This window comes from Leucoraja erinacea, chromosome 11 (assembly GCF_028641065.1).
Source record: "Leucoraja erinacea ecotype New England chromosome 11, Leri_hhj_1, whole genome shotgun sequence".
NCBI classification, from domain to species: domain Eukaryota; kingdom Metazoa; phylum Chordata; class Chondrichthyes; order Rajiformes; family Rajidae; genus Leucoraja; species Leucoraja erinaceus.
In genome coordinates this window covers 22,620,804-22,642,022 of record NC_073387.1, presented here as the reverse complement: position 1 = coordinate 22,642,022, position 21,219 = coordinate 22,620,804, and the positions used below count along the sequence as shown (strand labels likewise).

General features: G+C 46.7%; 1 protein-coding gene across 1 annotated transcript in view; it reads left to right on the top strand.

Annotated features, from left to right (window-relative positions):
- The window catches only part of ik (IK cytokine), a 46,072-nt gene extending 28,346 nt beyond the window's left edge, over window positions 1–17,726 (top strand). The window contains exons 13-20 of the mRNA XM_055642801.1: window positions 5,802–5,820; window positions 7,570–7,648; window positions 8,528–8,608; window positions 11,381–11,438; window positions 13,363–13,451; window positions 14,446–14,554; window positions 16,204–16,238; window positions 17,338–17,726. Of these exons, the coding sequence (XP_055498776.1) occupies window positions 5,802–5,820; window positions 7,570–7,648; window positions 8,528–8,608; window positions 11,381–11,438; window positions 13,363–13,451; window positions 14,446–14,554; window positions 16,204–16,238; window positions 17,338–17,365 (498 nt within the window). The 3' untranslated portion in view covers window positions 17,366–17,726. The remainder of the gene's footprint in view (window positions 1–5,801; window positions 5,821–7,569; window positions 7,649–8,527; window positions 8,609–11,380; window positions 11,439–13,362; window positions 13,452–14,445; window positions 14,555–16,203; window positions 16,239–17,337) is intronic.
- The last annotated feature ends 3,493 nt before the right edge of the window (window positions 17,727–21,219 follow it).

Sequence of the window (21,219 nt, the reverse complement as noted above, 5' to 3'; positions counted from 1 at the left end):
CAACCCTTAACAATCTTACATGTTTCAATAAGATCCCATCTCATCCTTCTAAACTCCAGAGTGTACAAGACCAGCCGCACCATTCTCTCAGCATGGTCAGCATGACAGACCCGCCATCCCGGGAATTAACCTTATAACCTTGTAAATTAATGCTGCGCTCCCTCAATAGCAAGAATGTCATTCCTCAAATTAGGGGACCAAAATTGCACACAATACTCCAGGTGTGGTCTCACTTGGGCTCTGTACAACTCTTTGCTCCTATACTCGATTCCTCTTGTTATAAAGGCCAACATGCCATTCGCTTTCTTCATAGCCTGCTGTACCTGCATGCTTACTTTCATAGACTAATGAACAAGGACCCCCAGATCCCGCTGTACTTCCCCTTTTCCCAACGACGCCATTTAGATAGTAATCTGCCTTCCTGTTTTTGCTACCAAAATGGACAACCTCACATTTATCCACATTAAACTTCATCTGCCATGCATCTGCCCACACCCCCAACCTGTCCAAGTACCCTGCATTCTCTTAGCATCCTCTTCACAGTTCACATTGCCACCCAGCTTTGTGTCATCTGCAAATTTGCTAATGTTACTTTTAATCCCTTCATCTAGATCATTAATGTATATTGTAAATAGCTGCGGTCCCAGCACCGAGCCTTGCGGGTACCCCACTAGTCACAGCCTGCCATTTTGAAAGGGACCTGTTAATCCCTACTTTTTGCTTCCTGTCTGCCAACCATTTCTCTATCCATGTTAGCACTCTACCCACAATACCATGTGCCCTAATTTTGCCCACTAATCTCCTATGTGGGACCTTATCAAATGCTTTCTGAAAGCCCAGGTACACTACATTCACTGGCTCTCCCTTGTCTATTTTCCTAGTTACATCTTCAAAAAATTCCAGAAGATTAGTCAAGCATGATATCCCCTTTGTAAATCCATGCTGACTCGGACCGATCCTGTTACTGCTATCGAAATGTGTGGCTATTTCATCTTTTATAATTGACTCCAGCATCTTCCCCACCACCGATGTCAGGCTAACTGGTCTATAATTCCCTGTTTTCTCTCTCCCGCCTTTCTTAAAAAGTAGGATAACATTAGCTACCCTCCAATCCACAGGAACTGATCCCGAGTCTATAGAACATTGGAAAATTGTCACCAATGCATCCATGATTTCTAGAGCCACTTCCTTAAGTACCCTGGGATGCAGACCATCAGGCCCTGGGGATTTATCAGACTTCAGTCCCATCAGTCTACCCAACACTATTTCCTGCCTAATGTGGATTTCCTTCAGTTCCTCCTTCACCCCAGATCCTGCGGCCACTACTATATCAGGAAGATTGTTTGTGTCCTCCTTAGTAAGGGCAGATCCAAAGTACCTGTTCAACTCATCTGCCATTTCCTTGTTCCCCATAATAAATTCACCTTTTTCGGTCTTCAAAAGTCCAACTTTGGTCTTAACTAATTTTTTCCTCTTCACATACCTAAAGAAGCTTTTACTATCCTCCTTTATATTCTTGGCTAGCTTACCTTCGTACCTTATCTTTTCTCCCCGTATTGTCTTTTTAGTTATCTTCTGTTGATGTTACAACATTACCCAATCCTCTTGCTTTCCGCTCATCTTTGCTACATTGTACTTCTCTTTTATTTTTATACTGTCCGTGATGTCCCTTGTCAGCCATGGTCCCCCCTTACCCCCCTTGGAATCTTTCTTCCTCCTGGAAATGAACTGACCCTGCACCTTCTGTATTATTCCTAGAAATACCTGCCATTGTTGTTCCACTGTCATCCCTGCTAGTGTATCTTTCCAGTCAACTTTGGCCAGCTCCTCCCTCATGGCCCCATAGTCCCCTTTATTCAACTGTAACACAGACACCCCGATCTACCCTTCTCCCTCTCCAATTGTAGATTAAACCTGACCATATTATGGTCACTACCTCTTAATGGCTCATAAACCTCAAGTTCCTTTATCAAATCCGGTTCATTACATAACACTAAATCCAGAATTGCCTTCTCCCTGGTAGGCTCCATTACAAGCTGCTCTAAGAATCCACCACAAAGGCACTCTACAAAGTCCCTTTCTTGGGGTCCAGTACCAACCTGATTTTCCCAGTTTACCTGAATGTTGAAATCTCCCATAACAACCACAACATTACTTTTGCTACATGCCAATTTCAACTCCCGATTCAACTTGCACCCTATGTCCAGGCTACTGTTTGGGGGCCTGTAGATAAGTCCCATTAGGGTCTTTTTACCCTTACAATTCCTTAGTTCTATCCATACTGACTCCACATCTCCTGTTTCAATGTCACCCTTTGCAAGGGACTGAATTTCATTCCTCACCAACAGGACAACCCCACCACCTCTGCCCACCTGTCTGTCTTTTCGATAGGAGATATACCCTTGAATATTCAGTTCCCAGCCCTGGCCCTCTTGCAGCCATGTCTCTGTAATTCCCACAACATCATACTTGTCAATTTCTAACTGAGCCTCAAGCTCGTCCACTTTATTTCTTATACTTCGCGCGTTCATATACAGCACTTGGACCTCCGTATTCACGTCCCCCCTCGCACCGCTTGCAATTGGCCCTGACCTTACTATGTTGTCCCTTCTAGAACTTTCCTTCACATTAATTTGAGAATCTTTTGTAATTTCTCCTGTAGTCACTCCCCCTTCAACTCCATCTTTATACTCCCAATTTGTCAGTCCCTCCCCCCCACTATTTAGTTTAAACCCACACGTGTAGCCCTAGCAAACCTGCCTGCCACATGCCAACATGTCTGTCCCCCTCCAGTTAAGGTGTAACCCGTCCCTTTTGTACAGGTGACCCCTACCCCAGAAGAGATCCCAGTGGTCTATAAATCTAAATCCTTGCTCCCTGCACCAGCCCCTCAGCCACACATTCAGATCCCCTATCTCCCTGTTCCTGCCCTCATTAGCACGAGGTACTGGAAGCAATCGAGAGATAACCACCCTAGAAGTCCAGCATTTCAGTCTTCTTCCCAACTCTCTGAAGACATGTTGGAGAACTTCCTTCCGCTTCTTCCCGATGTCGTTTGTGCCTACGTGCACAACTACTGCCGGCTGTTCACCTTCTCTCTCGAGGATGTTCTGAATTCAGCTCGTGACATCCTGAACCCTGGCACCAGGGAGGCAACAGACCATCCTCGCATCTCGTCTGCTGCCATAGTATCTCCTGTCCGCTCCTCGGACAATGGAGTCACCCACCACTAGGGCTCTGCCCAAATCGGTCTCGCCGGTCGAGTCCCATCTCCAGGATTGGAGCCATCGACGTGTCCACCGCTCGGACTGGAAGCATTGACTCCCCCGACAGTTCGCAAGAGGGCGTACCTGTTTTCATCAGGCACCGCCACCTGGGTCTCCTGCGCTCCATGGTTACCACCCTTTCAGTCACACACCTTTGTTCTTCCCGTATCCTCGGCGTGACTACCTCACAGTATGTCCTGTCCAGGAAACTCGTTTTCCCGGATGGCCCTGAGGTCATCCAGCTGCTTCTCCAGTGACCCAACACGGTCCTTCAGGAGCTGAAGCCGGATGCACTTGCCACAATTGTAGCAGCCTGAGGCTCCATCTGTGTCCCTGGGCTCCCACATCCTGCAAGCATCCTGCAAGCATTCAGAAAGAGCATACAAACTCTGTTCAGACAACACCCGAGGTCAAATGGAACCTGGATCCCTGGTGCTGTAAGGCAGCAGCTTAAACTTGCCGCTTAAAGCGAAGTTAAAGCAAACATTTTATTATCATGTGTCCCAAGGCATAGCAAAATTATTTTTGTTGCACACAGATCAGAAAGATTATTGCCATACACAAGTCCAATCCATGGTTAGATAGAAAATGCATAGAAACAGCCTACTAGGCGACATGGTGGCGCAGCAGTAGAGTTGCTGCCTCACAGCGCCAGAGACCCGGGTTCGATCCTGACCATGGGTGCTGTCTGTACGGAGTTTGTACATTCTCCCTGTGACTGCGTGGGTTTTCCCCGGATAGTCTGGTTTCCTCCCACATTCCAAAGGCGTACAAGTTTGTAGGTTAATTTTCTCTGGTAAATTGTCCCGAGTGTGCAGGATAGTGCTAGTGTACGGGGCGATCGCTGGTCGGCGCTAACTCGGTGGGCCAAAGGGCCTGTTTCCACGCTGTATCTCTAGACTTAGAAAAACTAAACTAGTCCATATGCAAGAGTCGCTGGGTTAAGGTGCCATTTTCAGCTGGCCACAAATGCCCATTGCTATCCGGATCGTCCTGCGAATCGTCGTCCTCCTTGCCCGGCCACCTTCACCCTTCGTGCCACGGGAGGCCCTCTCAGGACCGACGTTGAGGGAGTGGAAGGCAGATTCACAGAGAGACGGCGGTTAGGGGTGGCACGGTGGCACAGCAGTGGAGTTGCTGCCTTACAGCCCTTGCAGCGCCAGAGACCTGGTTTGATCCCGACTTTGGGTGCTGCCTGTATGAAGTTTGTACGTTCTCCCCGTGACCGCATAGATTTTCTCCGAGATCTTCGGTTTCCTCCCACACTCCAAAGACGTACAGGTATGTAGGTTAATTGGCTTGGTGTATATGTAAATTGTCCTTGGTGTGTGTAGGATAGTGTTCATGGTGGGGGTGGACTCGGAGGGCCGAAGGGCCTGTTCCCGCGCTGTATCTCTGAACTAAAGTAAAAGGCACAGCACATTAACAAGCCATTCGGCAGATTAATCACTGCCCCATTCACCCTTGTCCTATCGTTGCATTCTCCCCACATCCTCATCACCTCCCTCCACACTTTTCCACTCACCTGAATACCTGGGACAGTTTACAGCTGCCAATGAACCTACCAGGCTTGCACATCTTTGGGACGTCAGAGGAATGCGGAGCAACCGGCAGAAACCTTGAATGTCACAAACTCCACCCTGACAGGATGACTGAAGACTGATCTCCAGCCCAATTACCAGTTGTATTGTCCTACACACCCATCACAATATTGTAGTCATCATCTTGGCTAACGAAGTATAGATCCAGTTCATGATCATCACACTACTGCAGAAACCGATTAATATTTGAGATTAATGCTAAAAAAAAAATAGAAAGCATAAAAGGAAATAGGCAAAGGAAGGGTTTCGGCCCGAAACGTCGCCTATTTCCTTCGCTCCATAGATGCTGCCTCACCCACTGAGTTTCTCCAGCATTTTTGTCTATCGTCGATTTTCCAGCATCTGCAGTTCCTTCTTAAACAGAAAAGCATAAAGTCTCTTTTGACATACCAAGGTCATTTACAGTCTCTGTCATGGGGAAATTTGAGCTCCATTGTATCTACCACAACTACCTCCTCCGGCAGCTCGTTCGTTCCACACACCCACCACCCTACTGTATATTTTAAAAAAAGTCACCCCTCAGGTTCCTATTAAATATTTCCCCCCTCAACTGAAACCCATGTCCTCTGGTTCTCGATTCCCCTACTCTGTGTAAAAGACTCTGCATTTACTTGATCCATTCCTCTCATGATGTTATGCACATCTATAAGATCACCGCTCCGCCTCCTGTGCTCCAAGGAACACAGTCCTAGCCTACCCAACATCCCTGTAGCTCAGGCCTTTGAGTTTGAACCCTCTCTTTGACGCCAAAGATTAAGAATACGTGGCACTATTTTCAGCATGTTAAAATATTTGTGAACAGCAAAAATGATCGCAATATTAAATTCCGTCGTCTGTTTTTGCATTGCTTTTCAAAAAATACAATTGCAGCAGTTTGTGGTTATCTGTTGTCATTAATCACATCTTAATTATTTTCTATTTTCTTGTCAAACAGCCAGCAGAATTGGAAACGGGTGAGTATTTTTTTTAATTTCTGTTTATTTCAGGGATTTTGAATGGTCTGATTAGTTACTTTAGAAAGGAGATGAGGAAGAATTTCTGTAGTCAGGGAGCTGAATCGGTGGAATTTATTGCCGCAGGCGGCGTTGGAGGTCAAATCCTTAAGTATTTTTAAGGCAGAGATTGACAAGTTCTCGATTGGGAGATGGCAGGAGAATGGGGTTGAGAGGGAAAGATAGATCAGCCATGATTGAATCGTTGGCCTTCATATAGGAGCAAAGAGGTCCTTCTGCAGTTGTATAAGGCCCTTGTGAGACCACATCTGGAGAATTGTGTGCAGTTTTGGTCCCCTAATTTGAGGAAGGACATTCTTGCTGTTGAGGGAGTGCAGCATGGGTTTGCAAGGTTAATTCCTGGGATGGCGGGACTGTTATATGCTGAGAGAATAAAGCGGCTGGGCTTGTATACTCTGGAATTTAGAAGGATGAGAGGGGATCTTATTGAAACATATAAGATTATTAAGGGTTTGGACACACTAGAGGCAGGAAACATGTTCCTGATGTTGGGGGAGTCCTGAACCAGGGGCCACTATTTAAGAATAAGGGGTAAGCCATTTAGAACGGAGATGTGGAAACACTTTTTCACACAGAGAGTTGTGAGTCTGTGGAATTCCCTGCCTCAGACGGCGGTAGAGGCCGGTTCTCTGGATACTTTCAAGAGAGAGCCTGATAAGGCTCTTAAAGATAGCAGTCAGGGGATATGGGAATAAGGCAGTAACGGGGTACTGATTGGAGATGGTCAGCTATGATCACATTGGCTCGAAGGGCCGAATGGCCTACTCCTGCACCTATTGTCTATTGTCTCTTACGTCCACTGCCAACTTGATTCACTTTATCCTCCACTCCAGTCCCTGGGGACCAGTGGACGACAGAGTTATCCCGTAAAAGATATATAATTATTTAGTGTTCTGATGGTTAACTTTGGAGAGTGCACAGATTTCCTTTCATTATAAATAACGGTCAGATTTTGGTTCCATGCCCAGTCCAGCCCGCTCATTCAAAGAGTCGATGAATGCTGGCTCTGTCTACAAACTGTGAGCCTCTCTATTTTACAATTTTGGCAACTCCTGACCAGGTTCTTCAGTCTCAGAAGCTCACTCTAAATTTGTTCAGAATACGCTCTAGCGTCCCCACTATCAATTCTGGAACTCTATACTGATGAACCATTTGGAGTTAATCCTCCCCCACCTCTTGCAGTTTGACGATTTTTGATTTTTAAACAAGATATCTGAGATGTGCGAATCGAAGAAGGGAATTGGCCCAAAACGTTGCCTATATCCTTCGCTCCATAGATGCTGCCGCACTCGCTGAATTTCTCCAGCACTTTTGGCTTCCGTCGCCTGTCCATGTTTTCCAGAGAGGCTGTCTGACCTGCTGATTTACACCCGCACTTTGTGTCCTCTTGTGCTCTATATCTGATCCAGGCTACAGGGCGATGGGTGGACTGATTAAATGGCCACTAATGTGGCAAATGGAGTAAATCTGATTTTTTTTCTTTTTTTTTCTTCTAAGCAGCCAAGAGATTAAATAGTTTCTAGCATGGCACCGCCCACTATAACACACAATTCACAAGAGCTTGTTGGAGGAGGGGTTGCTGAGGGGTGAGGGGTTGGGGTATTAGCGGCCCTGACAAGTTGGGAGGATTGGGGTTACCTTACTCATTCAAAAAACAATCTAACATCTCACCCTGTTTGTTTTATCCAGGTCCTGGGACGGCTAAGGATCTGATTAAATCGATCAATGAGAAGTTTGCAGGAACTGGAGGTTGGCAAGGAGCAGAATCATATCCTCTCTATGTGGCAGGGATGGTCCCAATGCAATGCTTAGTTAAAAAGAGAACAAAAAGACACAGTTGAGAGATCAGTGTAGGAGTTTTTCAGTGCAGAAATAGGCCCGTTGGCCCAACTCATCATTGCGAACCAAGATGCCTATCCACAGTACCATTTGCCTGCATTTGTCCCCTTTTGCTTCTTTAGAAGGACATGCCTTTAGAAAGGAGATAAGGAGCATTGCTGCGGATGGCTGTGGAGACCAAGACGATGAATATTTTTAAGTGATTGACGTATACTTGATTAGCATGGGTGTCCGGGGTTATGGGGAGAAGGCAGGAGAATGGGGTTGAGAGGGAAGGATAGATCAAACATGATTGAATGGTGGAGTAGATGATGGGCCAAATGGCCTAATTCTGCTCCTAGATCTAATGGACTTATGAACTTACACCTTTCATAAGGGTGGCACAGTGGCGCAGCAGTTGAATTGCTGCCATAGAGCACCAGAGACCCGGGTTCGATCCTGACCTCGGGTGCTGTCTGTATGGTGTTTGTACGCTCCCCCTGTGACCGCGTGGGTTTTCACCGGGTGTTCTGGTTTCCTGCCACATCCCAGGTTTCTAGATTAATTGGCTTCTGTAAGTTGTAGTTGGTGTGTCGGATAGAACTAATGTATGGGTGATCACCGGTCCGCGCGGACCCGGTGGGTCAAATGACCTGTTTCAACATTGTATTTCATCAAAGGAGCTTCCATTCAGAAAAAGATTATCCTTTGCACATGAAACACAATCCCCCCCCCTCCCGGAGTCATATGGCACAGCCCCTAAAGGCTTTTGTGGATCTTTGCCTTCGGGACAAATATGAAGACTAACATTTCCTTAACTGACCATCACGGTGAAGAGACAGGAGGAGAAGAAACGACTTGGAGATTTCTTCGGCACGTCGGACAGTTATGCAGAGTGTTACCCAGCCACGTAAGTGTTACTGGAGGAAATATATTCTTAATTTGGAAGAAAGCTGCGGACTTTATTCCTTGAAGCCCAGTAGTCTGAGAGGTGATCTTGTCGAGGTGTAAAAAAAAGCATGGGAGGAATGGATCGGGTGAATGCACAGAGTCTTTTGCCCAGAGTAGGGGAATTGAGAATGAGAGGACATAGGTTTATTGTGAGGAGGGAAAGGTTTAAAGCCCTGTCCCACAGTGTGAGTTCATTCCACGAGCTCTCCCGAGTTAAAAAAAACTCATACTCGTGGTAAGCATGGAGAATGAACGTAGCGGGTACGTCGGAGCTCGGGGACATCTCTTAGCGCCAACGGCAGATGCTCGGGAAGTCTCGCTAACGGCAGGTAAGCACGGGAACACTCGTGAAGATTTTTCAACATGATGAAAAATGTCCATGAGAGCCCCGAGTACCGACAAGTGGCCATTACCGTAAATCTCCGAGTTCGAATCCGGGCAAACTCGGGAGAACTCGTGGAATGAACTCGTACCGTGGGACAGGGGTTTTAATAGGAATTGAGGGGTAATGTTTTTGCACAATTGATGGGTGTCTGGAATGAGCTGCCGGAGGACGTAGTTGAGGCAGGTACTAGCACAACGTTTAAAAAACATTTAGATGGGTACATGGATAAGATAGATTTAGTGGGACATGGACCAAACGCGGACAGGGTGGGACTAGTGTAGATATGGTATGTTGGGCCAAAAGGCTTGTTACCATGTTCTGTGACCCTGGTGATTTGCAAAGAATATTGGCTTCCCATCTCCATGTAACAATTACTTAAATGATAACATTTATTTTCTTTAATGTATTTATTAAATTCATCTATTAATATTGTATATATTAATTAAATGTTTGTTCATTGTTTTTATCATTTCATTAGGAATTGATTAATTAGACTTTACTTTAGAGAGTGCAGAAGCAGGCCCTGCGAGTCTGTGCCTACTAGCGATCACCTCGTACACCAACACTATCTAACACACGAGGGACAATCTACCATTTTTACCAAAGCCAATTAACCTACAAAACTGTGCATCTTTGGAGTGTGGGAGGAAGCCGGTGCATCCAGAGAAGACCCGGTCACAGGGAGAACAAACAACTCCATACTGACAGCACCCATAGTCAGGATCGAACCATCTCTCGGTCTCTGGCGTTGTAAAGCAGTAACTCCACCGCTGTGCCGCCTGTAAACAATAATATATTTCCTAATTATTTTAAAATGTTATTAATTTGTTTTCTAAAAGTCTGAAAAATGTCCCAACCCAAAATGTCACCTATCCATGTTCTCCATAGACAGTGCCTGACCTGCTGAGTTACTCCACCATTTTGTGCCTATCTTAAATAGGCCTTAGCACAGAATGTCACTTGCCAAAACTAACTCTTATCTGCCTGCACAGAATCCATATCCCTCCATCCCTGCATATTCATGTGCCTATCTAACAGTCTCTTAAATGCCACTATTGAATCAAAAGCTACTGAAGCAAAGCAAGAATTTCATTGTCCTATCTGGGACACATGAAATGTTGAATCTTGAATCTGCTTCCACCCCCGGCAGCATGTTCCAGGCACACACCACCCTCTGTGGGGGAAAAAAACCTTGCCTTGCTCATCTCATTTTATCTTTGCCACCCTCACCTTAAAACTGTATTTGATTTTTCCGCCATGGGAAAGGTTCTGGCTGTCTACCCTATTTATGCCTCACATCATTTTATATACTTCTATCAGATCTTCCCGCAACCAACATTGGAGAAAACAATACAAGTCTGTCCAACCTCTCCCTGTAGCAAACACCCCCTAATCCAGGCATAATTCTGGTAAAACTCTAATGCACCTTTTTTAAAGCTTCCACATCATTGCTTGTAATGTGGTGACCCGAATTGTACATAATACTCTAAATACCGTCTAGCCGAAGTCCTACAAAGCTACATCATAATTTCCTGGCACTCAATGCCCTGGCCAAGGCAGGCAAGCATAGCACACGTCTTATTCACCACATTATCTACTCATGTTGGCACTTTCAGGGAGTTATGGACTTGGATCCCAAGATCCCTTTGTGCATCACTGCTGTTAAAGATCTTGCCAGTAATTGTATATTTCCCCCTTGCATTCAGCCTCCCAAACTGGAACGGGTGGCAGCGGCACAGCGGTAGAGTTGCTGCCTTTAGCGCCAGACCTGGGTTCCATCTTGACTATGGGTGCTATCTATACGGAGTTTGCACGTTCTGCTTATAACCAAGTGGGTTTTGTGCCAGTGATACGATTTTCTCCCACATCCCACAGACGTGCAGGTTTGTAGTTTAATAAACCCTCTGTAAATTGTCCCTAGTGTGCAGGGAGTGGATAAAAAAAGTGGGATAACATGGATCTATTTAGTGTACGGGTTATTGTTTGTTGGCGTGGGCCAAAGTGCTTGTTTCTATGCTGTATCTCTAAAATAAACAAAAACAAAAAAACCTTTCACTTTCTCAGACTAAACTCCATCTGCCATTCAGAGTCCTAGTGAAACAGTGTGGAAACAGGCCCTTCGGCCCATGCCAACCCGACGTGCCCCATCTACACTAGTCCCACCTGCCTGTTTTTGGTCCATATACCCCTCTAAAGCTCTGCACATTTCTGTGGATGTGGAATGGGATGTGTTTATGGATGATCGTTCCGTTCTTCCTCGTGTTCGCCAAGGCCATGATGCGCATGCGATCGACCTTTGTGCACGTGTGCTTGACCTCACTCCCTGCCCTTTCTTCCCCGTTGCAGGCTGGACGACATGGCTGTCGACAGCGATGAGGAGGTGGATTACAGTAAAATGGATCAGGTGAGTGAGTGGCTGCAGAGGTGACCCCGTTAGTGCCGCAATATTGTACGATGGAATTGTGTATCGTACTGGTGTGAGCTTCCTTGGTCAATGAGTCATGGAGCTGTACAGCACAGAAACAGGCCCTTTGGCCCACCTCGTCCATACCGACCAAGTTGGCGTAGCGGGCGAGTCCCCTTTACCTGCATCTGGCCCATGTTTCTTTCAACCCCCCCTATCCATACATCTGTTCAAATATCTTTTAAAAATTGTAATTATATCCACTTCTATAGCTTCCTCTGGTAGCTATAGGAACATAGCCAGATATAGTCCAGATATGAACCACCCTCTGAGTGGAAAAAGTTGTCCCTGAAGTCCCTCATGAAGGGGCGGATCGGTGGTGCAGCGGTAGAGTTGCTGCCTTACAGCGCAACAGGCCCGGGTTCAATCCTGACTGGATGCTGTCTGTACGGAGTTTGTACATTCTCCCCATGACGGCGTGGGTTTCCCCGGGTGCTCTGTTTTCCGCCAACAAGTGTACAGGTTTGTAAGTTAATTGGCTCTGGTAAAGATTGTAATTATCCCTATTTGTGTAGGATAGTCCTAGTGTGGGGGGGGGGGGGGGGGGGAATTGCTGGTCGGTGCAGTCTCAGTGGGCAGAAGTGCTTGTTTCCGCACAACATTTCTAAACTAAACTCTTTAAACTAAACTGAATTAAATCTACCCTCTCACCTTAAACCAATGCACTCTAGTTTTAGAATCCTCAATCCGTGGGGAAGATGTTGTATGTGCTCACAGTATCCTGGCCCCTCATGAGTTTTTGTACACAATAAGGTGTACAGTAAAGGGCCTGTCCCACATGGCCGTCATTTGCTCGCCATTTACGCGACCTGCTAGCGTGTGGGTAGCGCATGATGGGCGCGTGGAGGAGTGTGGACTTCGTCCTGTACGATATCATCGCGCGCCACCGGCCTGTCACGTAACTGACGGCCAAAGTGGGACGGGCCCAAGACCCTGGCGCGGCGCAACGTCTCACCTCCAACAGCAGCAGAAGCAGACAAATGATCGCCAAGCTCGGCCTGGGGATCACGGCCGTTGCGGATCCGATCCGCTCCTACTCCCAGAGCAGGGCCAAGACGATTGAAGATAGACACAAAATGCTGGAGTAACTCAGTAGGACCGGCAGCATCTCTGGAGAGAAGCAATGGGTGACGTTTCGGACCTGAAACGTCATCTATTCATTCTCTCCAGAGATGCTGCTGAGTTACTCCTGCATTTTGTGTCTATCTTCAAATGACGTCACGCGCTCCAGGCGGCTGTGCTGACGCGTGCAACCGTCGGGTGTCAGTCACGACCGGCCTGTCGCGTAAATGACGGCCATGTGGGACAAGCCCTTAAGACTTTTGTACACCTCAGCCTCTTGCGTTACAAGCGAAAAAAGTCCCAGCCTGTCTAATAACTTCTCCCTGTAATAAGCCTTGGTAACATCCATTGATATGAACATTGTAGTCACCTAAAATTGGAGAATTCAGTCACCAATACACAAGTTCTATCCCACACTAGGGACAATTTACAGAAGCCAATTAACTTACCAACCTGAATGTGTTTGAAATGTGGGAGAAAATCCACCCAGTCACACGGAGAACGTACAATCTCCGTGCGGACAGCACCCGTAGTCATGATTGAACCTGGGACTCTGGGGCTGTGAGACAGCGGCTCTATTGCTGTGCCACTGTAACGGCCATTCTCCTGCCTTCTCCCCATAACGACACCTTTACTAATTAAGAACCAATAACTTGGCCTCCCCCGCCGTCTGTGGCAATGAATTTCACAGATTCACCACACTGGCTAAAGAAATTCCTCCTCGTCTCCATTCTAAATTTGAAAAAGGTCTCTAAAACAGCCAGGTACAACAGGGTGACACGTTTATTCCTTTCTTTGTCAGGGTAACAAGAAGGGGCCCCTCGGGCGTTGGGATTTTGACACCCAGGAGGAATACAGCGAATACATGAACAACAAGGAGGCATTGCCCAAGTAAGTCGACAGTATTGACATAGGGAGGTGCAGATGCTGCAATCTTGTGCTTAAAATCAGACTGCTGGAGTGGACAAAATGTGTAGGAAGGAACTGCAAGTGATTGTTTACACCAAAGATAAACACAGTGCCTCAGCAGGTCAGGCAACGTCACTGGAGAAAGACTGAATGTAGGTGGTGGGGGGTAGAGGAAATAAACTGAAGGCAAGCCAGCAACAAATGACGTCAGAAAGAGTGGTGTCATGAAAGGTGGCTTCATTAATGGCCCATTGATTGCTGGAGAAGGTGCGATAACGAGAGGGATAAAAGGATGCAACCAGTGGAACTGATAGGACGACGGGGGGGGAATGCAGGGGTTAATTGACATTAGAGAAATCAACGGTCTCGCCACTTGGGGTGTAAGCTACGCAAGCAGAATGTGAGGGACTCAGCGAGTCAGGCAGCATCTGTGGAGGAAATGGACAGGTGATGTTTTGGGTTGACAGCCTTCTTCAGACCAAGCAGGAGAACAGAGGGGGAGAAGTGAGAGAGAGTCTCGCAGAAGTCCCGTTGGAGAGGAGGAGGAGGAAGAGGAAGAGAACATCAAAGTAGGTGGATTTGAGGAGAACTGCAAATGATGGAACCTTAAGCAAAGAGCAGTGCTGGAGGAACTCAACTGGTCAGGCAGCATCTGTGGAGGGAAATGGACAATGGTTCGGATCCAGACACTTCTCCCGACTGGTCAGTCTGAAGAAGGGTCCTGTCTCCAAATGTCGCTTGACTTCTCACTCGTTCATTTTCTCTTTCATTTGTTTTCCCTCTCTCTCGTTTCTTTTCTCTCATTTCTTTTCTCTCTCGTTTCTTCTCGTTTCTTTTCTCGTTTCTTTTCTCACTCTCGTTTCCTTTCTCACTCTTGTTCATTTTCTCTCTGTTCTCTCTCTCTCCCTTTCATTTTCTTTCTCCTTCATTTCCCCTCACTCTCGTTCATCCATGTGTTTTCTTTCTCCGTGCTCAGAGCAGCTTTCCAGTACGGCATCAAGATGTCAGAGGGACGTAAAACACGACGTTTCAAAGAAACGAATGAGAAAGCAGAACTGGATCGACAGTGGAAAAAGATCAGTGCGGTATGTGCCCTCCTCAAACCCTCGCTGGTAACAAACTTGTACCTCTTCATACTTAGTTCATTGTTCTTTAACATTTAGTGCCTCTAGCGTGAAGCATGCTTAAATTATTTTCCAAAAGTGACAAAGATCAGTAATTAATATCTAGAGAAAGGTTAGATGAAGCAATTTGTGAATAAATTATCGTCTCAATGAGGCTATGTAGTCAGATGTTACTTTGCTGACATGATTTTTCAATGTTTCCAGATACATATCTGGCACAATGTTGTAGAACCACTTGATCCAGGACCCAAATGATCCCAGGAATGATTGGGCTAACATATGATGATTATCGCTTAAAGGCTCTGGGCCTGTACAATAACTGATGAACTAATGCACGATCTTCACAGGGAGCGATGTTAACATCAATACGATGTGGAACTGTACAGCACATGTACTTTGGCCCATCACGTCAGTGCCGACCATGTCTATGCCCATCAATGCGTGTGCCTTTACCTCAGACTTTACGTTAGAGAGACAGCACGGAAACAGGCCCTTCGGCCCACTGAGTCTGCGCCGACCAGTGATTACCCATGTTAGTTGTCAACCATTTCCACCGTCATCATTGATGATTGGGGCATGTTATCTCCCACGCCTCCCAAAATAGCAGACGGACCTGCCATGCACACCCTCTACACTACATCCTACACTCGCATTCTTTTTGCCTCTGTACAACCAGTTATACTAGTGTAATCATAAGAACATATTATAAATGTTCTCATCAAGGTGTGGTATAGTTTAACTGGATGGCATCTACACAAACAACATTTTTCACTGTATCCGGTACACATCGTTTCCTCTGTGTATGCGAGTACTCAGTGAAATGATATTAAAGAAATTAAAGAAATATGTCACAATAATATTGCCTTAAACCAAATAATTAAAAGAGTTTCCTCATACATCTCCTTTAAACTTTCTTCCCCTTAGCTCAGTTGCACTGGCTGGAGTATTTGTGGGGAAGATGATTCCACGAGTGGGAGAATCTAGGACACAGCCCCAGAATAAAAGGACGTATCTTTAAAAAGGAGATGAGATGGAATTTCTTTAGCCAGAGTGTGGGGAATCTGTGGCATTTTTAAAGTGGAGATTGACAGATACTAGGTGAGGGTGTCAAGGATTCCAAGTACAAGGAGAGGACAGGAGAATGGTTGTGAGAGGGAAAGATCGATCAGCCATGATTGGATGGCGGAGTACACTTGATGGGCTCTATGGCCTAATTCTGCTCCTATGACTTATGAACTTTGGAGTTTGTATTGGTAGCACAAATGAGTTTGTATAGGTAGCACATAAAAATCACCTCGCTTTTAGAGTATTTTGCCATCCTGCAGATTAAATGGATTTCACAGAGTAAAATCAAAATTTCCACCACAATGCCCCTCATAGTTTTAGAAACATATGCCAGCTCTCCTGTCAACCTCCAGCGTTCCACTTTGTCCAACCTCCCCCAGTAGCTAATGCCCCGTAATCCAGGCATAATTCTGGTAAACCTTCTTTGCACACTCTCCAAAGCCTCCACGTCCTTCCAGTAAGTGTATCTTTCTAGTCATATTATGTGTATGAACGTGGACATGATTCTTTAGTGGTTGAAGGTTTAATGACTGTTTCTGTTTTAGATCATTGAAAAGAGAAAGAAGCTAGAAGCAGACGGGTGAGTGGTTTGTCTTCTGTTTCCGTGTTCTGTAAAGGTAGTTATTGTTAATTGACAAAGTCTGCCTTCCTTGTCCTCACAAAGTATCTATACAGTGATTTTGGAGTGTAGCCTCTTGTAGTGCAAAAACATAGTCACACAGCAAGGAAACAGGTCCCTTGGCCCAACTTGCCCATGCCAAACAAGATGCTCCATCAACACTAGTCTCATCCAAAGACCTTCAGGTGTGTAGATTAATTGGCTTTGGTAAAATTATGTTGTCTCTAGTGTTTAGGATAGTGCTAGTGTACAGGGTGATCACTGGTCAGCAAGGACTCGGAGGGCTGAAGAGCCTGCTTCCGCACTGTATTTCTAAAGTCTAAATCTGCCTGCATTTGACCCTTATCCCTCTTAAATCTTTCCTAGCCATGTACCAATCAAAGTGGCTCCTGGAGAACGAATCATTTGGAGAAGGCTAGATAGATCGTTGAAAAATAAACTGATTAAGGGTTCTGGGGAAAAGAAGAAGCCATATTGAATGGTGGGATAGGCTTGAGAGCCGATGGTCTCATATTTCCTCGTGTGATGCAAGTATTTAGCACAAGCTGGTGGACCTGCTGCCTCACAACGCCAGGATCTGGGTTCATTTCTGATCTCGGGTCATAGAGTCATAGAGCTGAGGAAACAGGCCCAACTTGTCCATGCCGTCCAAGATGGGCCATCTACACTAGTCCCACCTGCTCACGTTTTGCCCATAATCCCTCTAAGCCTTTCCTATCCATGTACCACGATGCTGACTGCGTGTGTAGAATTTTCACTTTCTCCCCGTGACCCTGTGGGTTTCCTCCGGGTGCTCCGGCTTCCTCCCACATCCCCAGGACGTGCGGGTTTGGAGGTAAATTGCTCCCCAGTGTGTGTGGAGTGGATGAGAAAGTGGGATAACATAGAACTAGTGTGAACTGATGATCAATGGTCGGAGTGGACTCGGTGAGCCAAAGGGCGTGTTTTCCATGCTGTATCTCTAAACACTAAACAGAACTAGCCACTGATATTCCTTCCCCAAATGACTTTCTGCTGTTGAGTTATGAATCTTAATCCTGCCTCTGCTTTTGTTTGTCAGTGTGGAGGTGAAGAGACCCAAGTACTGAGCTCGGAGCGAGAGAACAGAGTGGTGCCAACTGTTCATACATTCCATGATTTTGTTTGCTCGTTGGCAATGCTTTGTGCATTACCTGCCCCGAATATCTTCTCCACCGCCATCAGTGAACGGGCAGCAATGCTTCATCGCGGTGTAGAATGTTTGATGAGCCTTCACACAGATTGTGCCGATCACCACATCTTTATATTGAGGCAGCTGAGATTTGTAAGCTTAAATTTGCTCAGTAGAGCCTTAGATGGAGAGGAGAAGCTTTCATTGACAATCGGCTGGTTAATCCGTGGAGATCACGTTTTCCTTCTGTATTTTGATTGTGATAACCTGCAAATTATTAAATTTCTTGAGATATTTAATACATTGTGTCTTGTGTGGTTCTTGTCAAGAATCTGTGAGCGTTCATTGAGACATGGAGTCATAAAGCATAGAATCGGGATTTTCAGCCCAACTTGCTGGACAAAGTGCTGGAGTAACTCAGCGGGTCAGGCAGCATCTCTGGAGAAAAGGAATACTGTAGGTGACATTTCAGGTTGACACCCTTCTTCAGACTGAACGTCAGGGGGAAGAGAAAGTAGAGGTATGAATAGATGCAGACCAATTTGGAGCTGGCACCGATGACCAAAGAAAAGATAGCCCACAATGGTCCATTGTTGGCTGTGGAAGAGGTGATAGCGAAGGGGTTTACCGCTGAACTGTAAGCTGCCCAAGCGAAGTATGAGCTGCTGTTTCTCCAATTTGCAGGTGACCTCACTCTGACAGTCGAGGAGACCCAGGACAGAAAGGTCAGTATGGGAAGGGGAGTTGAAATGTTTGGCTACCGGGAGATCACCTAGACCAAGGCAGACTGAGCGTAAGTGTTCAGCGAAACGATCGTCCAGTCTGCGCTTGGTCTCGCCGATTTATAGGAATCATCAGCCCAACTTGTCCATGTCCACCAAGATTCCCAATCACATGCCCACATTTAACCCATATCCATATACATGTTTCCTATCCATGTACTGGTCCAAATGTCTTAAATGTTAAAAGTACCTGCCTCAACTACCTCCTCTGGCATCTTGTTCCATATACCCACCACAATCTGTGTGGAAAAGTTGTCCCTCAGGTTCCTATTAAATCTTTCCCCTCTCACCTTAAACCTATGTACTCTGGTTCTTGATTCCTCTACGCTGGGTAAAATAGTCTATGCCTTCAATCTTTCAAGAAGGAATTACAGGGGTGGAAAAGGTCTTGATTATAGAGCAGAAAAATGGAATTGGACACATAAAAGGGCACAAAGTGTTGGAGTAACTCAGCGGCTCAGGCGGCATCTCTGGAGAATAAGGATAGGGACGATTTGGGAAGGGTTCAAAGATGGTCCATCCTCAGATGCTGCGTGACCTGCTGAGTTACGCCAACACTTCGTGTCCTTGATTATATTGGCTGTTCTCCCGAACCAGCATTGTGTCGATGAGATTTGTGGGCGGCACAGTGGTGCAGGTAGAGTTGCTGCCTTACAGCGCCAGGGACCCAGGTTCGATCCTGACCTCTGGTGCTGTCTGTATGGAGTTTGTACGTTCTCCCTGTGACCGCGTGAGTTTTCTCTGGGTGCTCCGGTTTCCACCCACACCACAAAGACCTCTAGGTTTTGTAGCTTAATTTGTTTTGGTAAAAGAAAATTGTATATTGTCCAAAGTATGTAGGATTGTGCTAGGATCGCTGGTCGGCGTGGACTTGGTGGTTTCCACGCTGTATCTCTAAAGTCAGTGGTACAGTAAAGGGCCTGTCCCACGAGCATGCGACTGCATGCGGCAAGCGCGACCTAACGTGGTCGCTTGGGCCGTTAGGCCTCGCGGGGCCGTATGGAGTTGTGCGGAGCTAGTCCCGACATCGCGCGGGGCTCCGAAAAACTGGCACTGTTCAAAAATTCCGCGCGGCAACGGCCTGCCGGCCCGCAGCCGCATTGAGGCCGTACGCAGCGCCTCAACGGGTGTGCGCAGCGTCTCAACGCCGTACGCAGCGTCTTGACGGCGTTCGCCTAGCGCGAACCTCCCGCGGACTTCGCTTGAACTTCACGTCAACTCGTACGGGATCACTCGACCTCAGGCCATGTACGGGGATCACTCGACCTCCGCGCGGCCCCCGCTTCCGGTTTGGTCGCGCTCGCCGCATGCAGTCGCATACTCGTGGGACAGGCCCTTTAGATACCACTCCAGAAGCCATCCACACATTCTGCTGAGCCAGTTGTCACAACGTTCTCCAACATAGCTTTGCACCCAGTGCCTGTAACAAGCCTTTGTAGTCAGCATTTATCCATTACACTTAATTTTATGCACCTTATCTCACATCACAGACCTTAATTGTTGTAATAACAAAACCGGATACAATCTTTGGACACAGCATTTTGCAGTCTTTCTATGTTCCCCAACCAGGGCACAACAACCTGAGTGTGTGGTGTACACCCACTGTTCTCTTCAGTTTTGTGGAGATACAGCGTGGACACGAGCCCCTCGAGACCGTCGATCACCCCGTACACTAGTTCCATCCTGCACATCAGGGAAATTTTTACAGGAGCCAATGAACCTACAAACCAGCACATCTTTCGAGTGTGGGAGGAAACCGGAGCACCCGGAGCAAACCAACGGCGTCACGTGGACAACGTACAAACTCTGTACAGACAGTACCTGCAGTCAAGATCGAACTGACTCCCTGGCGCTGTGAGGCAGCGACTCTACTGCTGTGCCACTGTCATGCAGGTTCTGAGGTGGGATCTCTAGACTCTGCCATGGGTGGTGATGATGATGGGGAAGGGGTGGAGGCAGGTGGGTGCTAGATCAGTGGGCATTAGCAACAGCAGTGCATCAGTGGCGGAGGTAATCAAATGTTTAGTTTATTAGTTTAGAAATACATGGTGGGAACAAGCCTTTCAGCCCACCGAGTCGATGCTGACCAGTGGTTGCCCCTAACACTAGCACTATCCTGTTCTCACAAGGGTCAATTTATGATTTTTACTGAAGCCAACTCACAAACAAACTGCACATATTTGGGGTGGGGAAGGAAACCCACATGATCACAGGGAGAACGTACAAACTCCGTACAGCCAGGTACCTGTAGTCGGGATTGAACCGGCGACTCTGGCGGTTGTGAGGCAGTGTCTGTACCGGCTGCACCACTGTGCCGCCCAACACAATTATTGCCAACATTGTGCCGGTTCCGTAATATACGGAGTTCTCCGTTCCCCCAAAACATCTCTATACAACATGTGTAGGAAGGAACTGTAGATGCTGGTTTACATCAAACATAGGCACAAAGAGCTGGAATAACTCAGTGGGTCAGGCAGCATCTCTGGAGAAAAGGAATAGGTGACATTTCAAGTCGAGGTCCTTCTTAAGACTCAGAATCAAGGGAAAGGGAAAGGAGAGATATAGAATGTACATTGATCGAACAAATCAATGAAAGTTATACAAAAGAACAAATCAGAGCCATCAATAATGATCAAGGCAAGGTGGAGCCCACAACGGTCCATTGGTGGCTGTGGGGAAGGTGATAACAAGTTATAAAGACAGCGAAACTCAACAGGACGACAGTGAAACTAGTACAGCAACTCGGGTGGGGGAGGGACGGAGACGGAAGGAATGCAAGGGTTACTTGAAGTTAGATACATCAATACTCGTACTGCTGGTTTGTTAGCTGCCCAAGCGAAATACAACATAGCTCCCTTCTCTTGGAAGGAGCGTTTCTGACTCTGGCCCTTGGGGTCCCTGAGGGTATGGAAATGCCCTGGTTGCCAGGGAAACAGGACCAATTTGTGCATCTGTACTTTAACCGGATGAGGTAACATCTGGGATTGATCAGTGAGTCAGCAGATCGTCC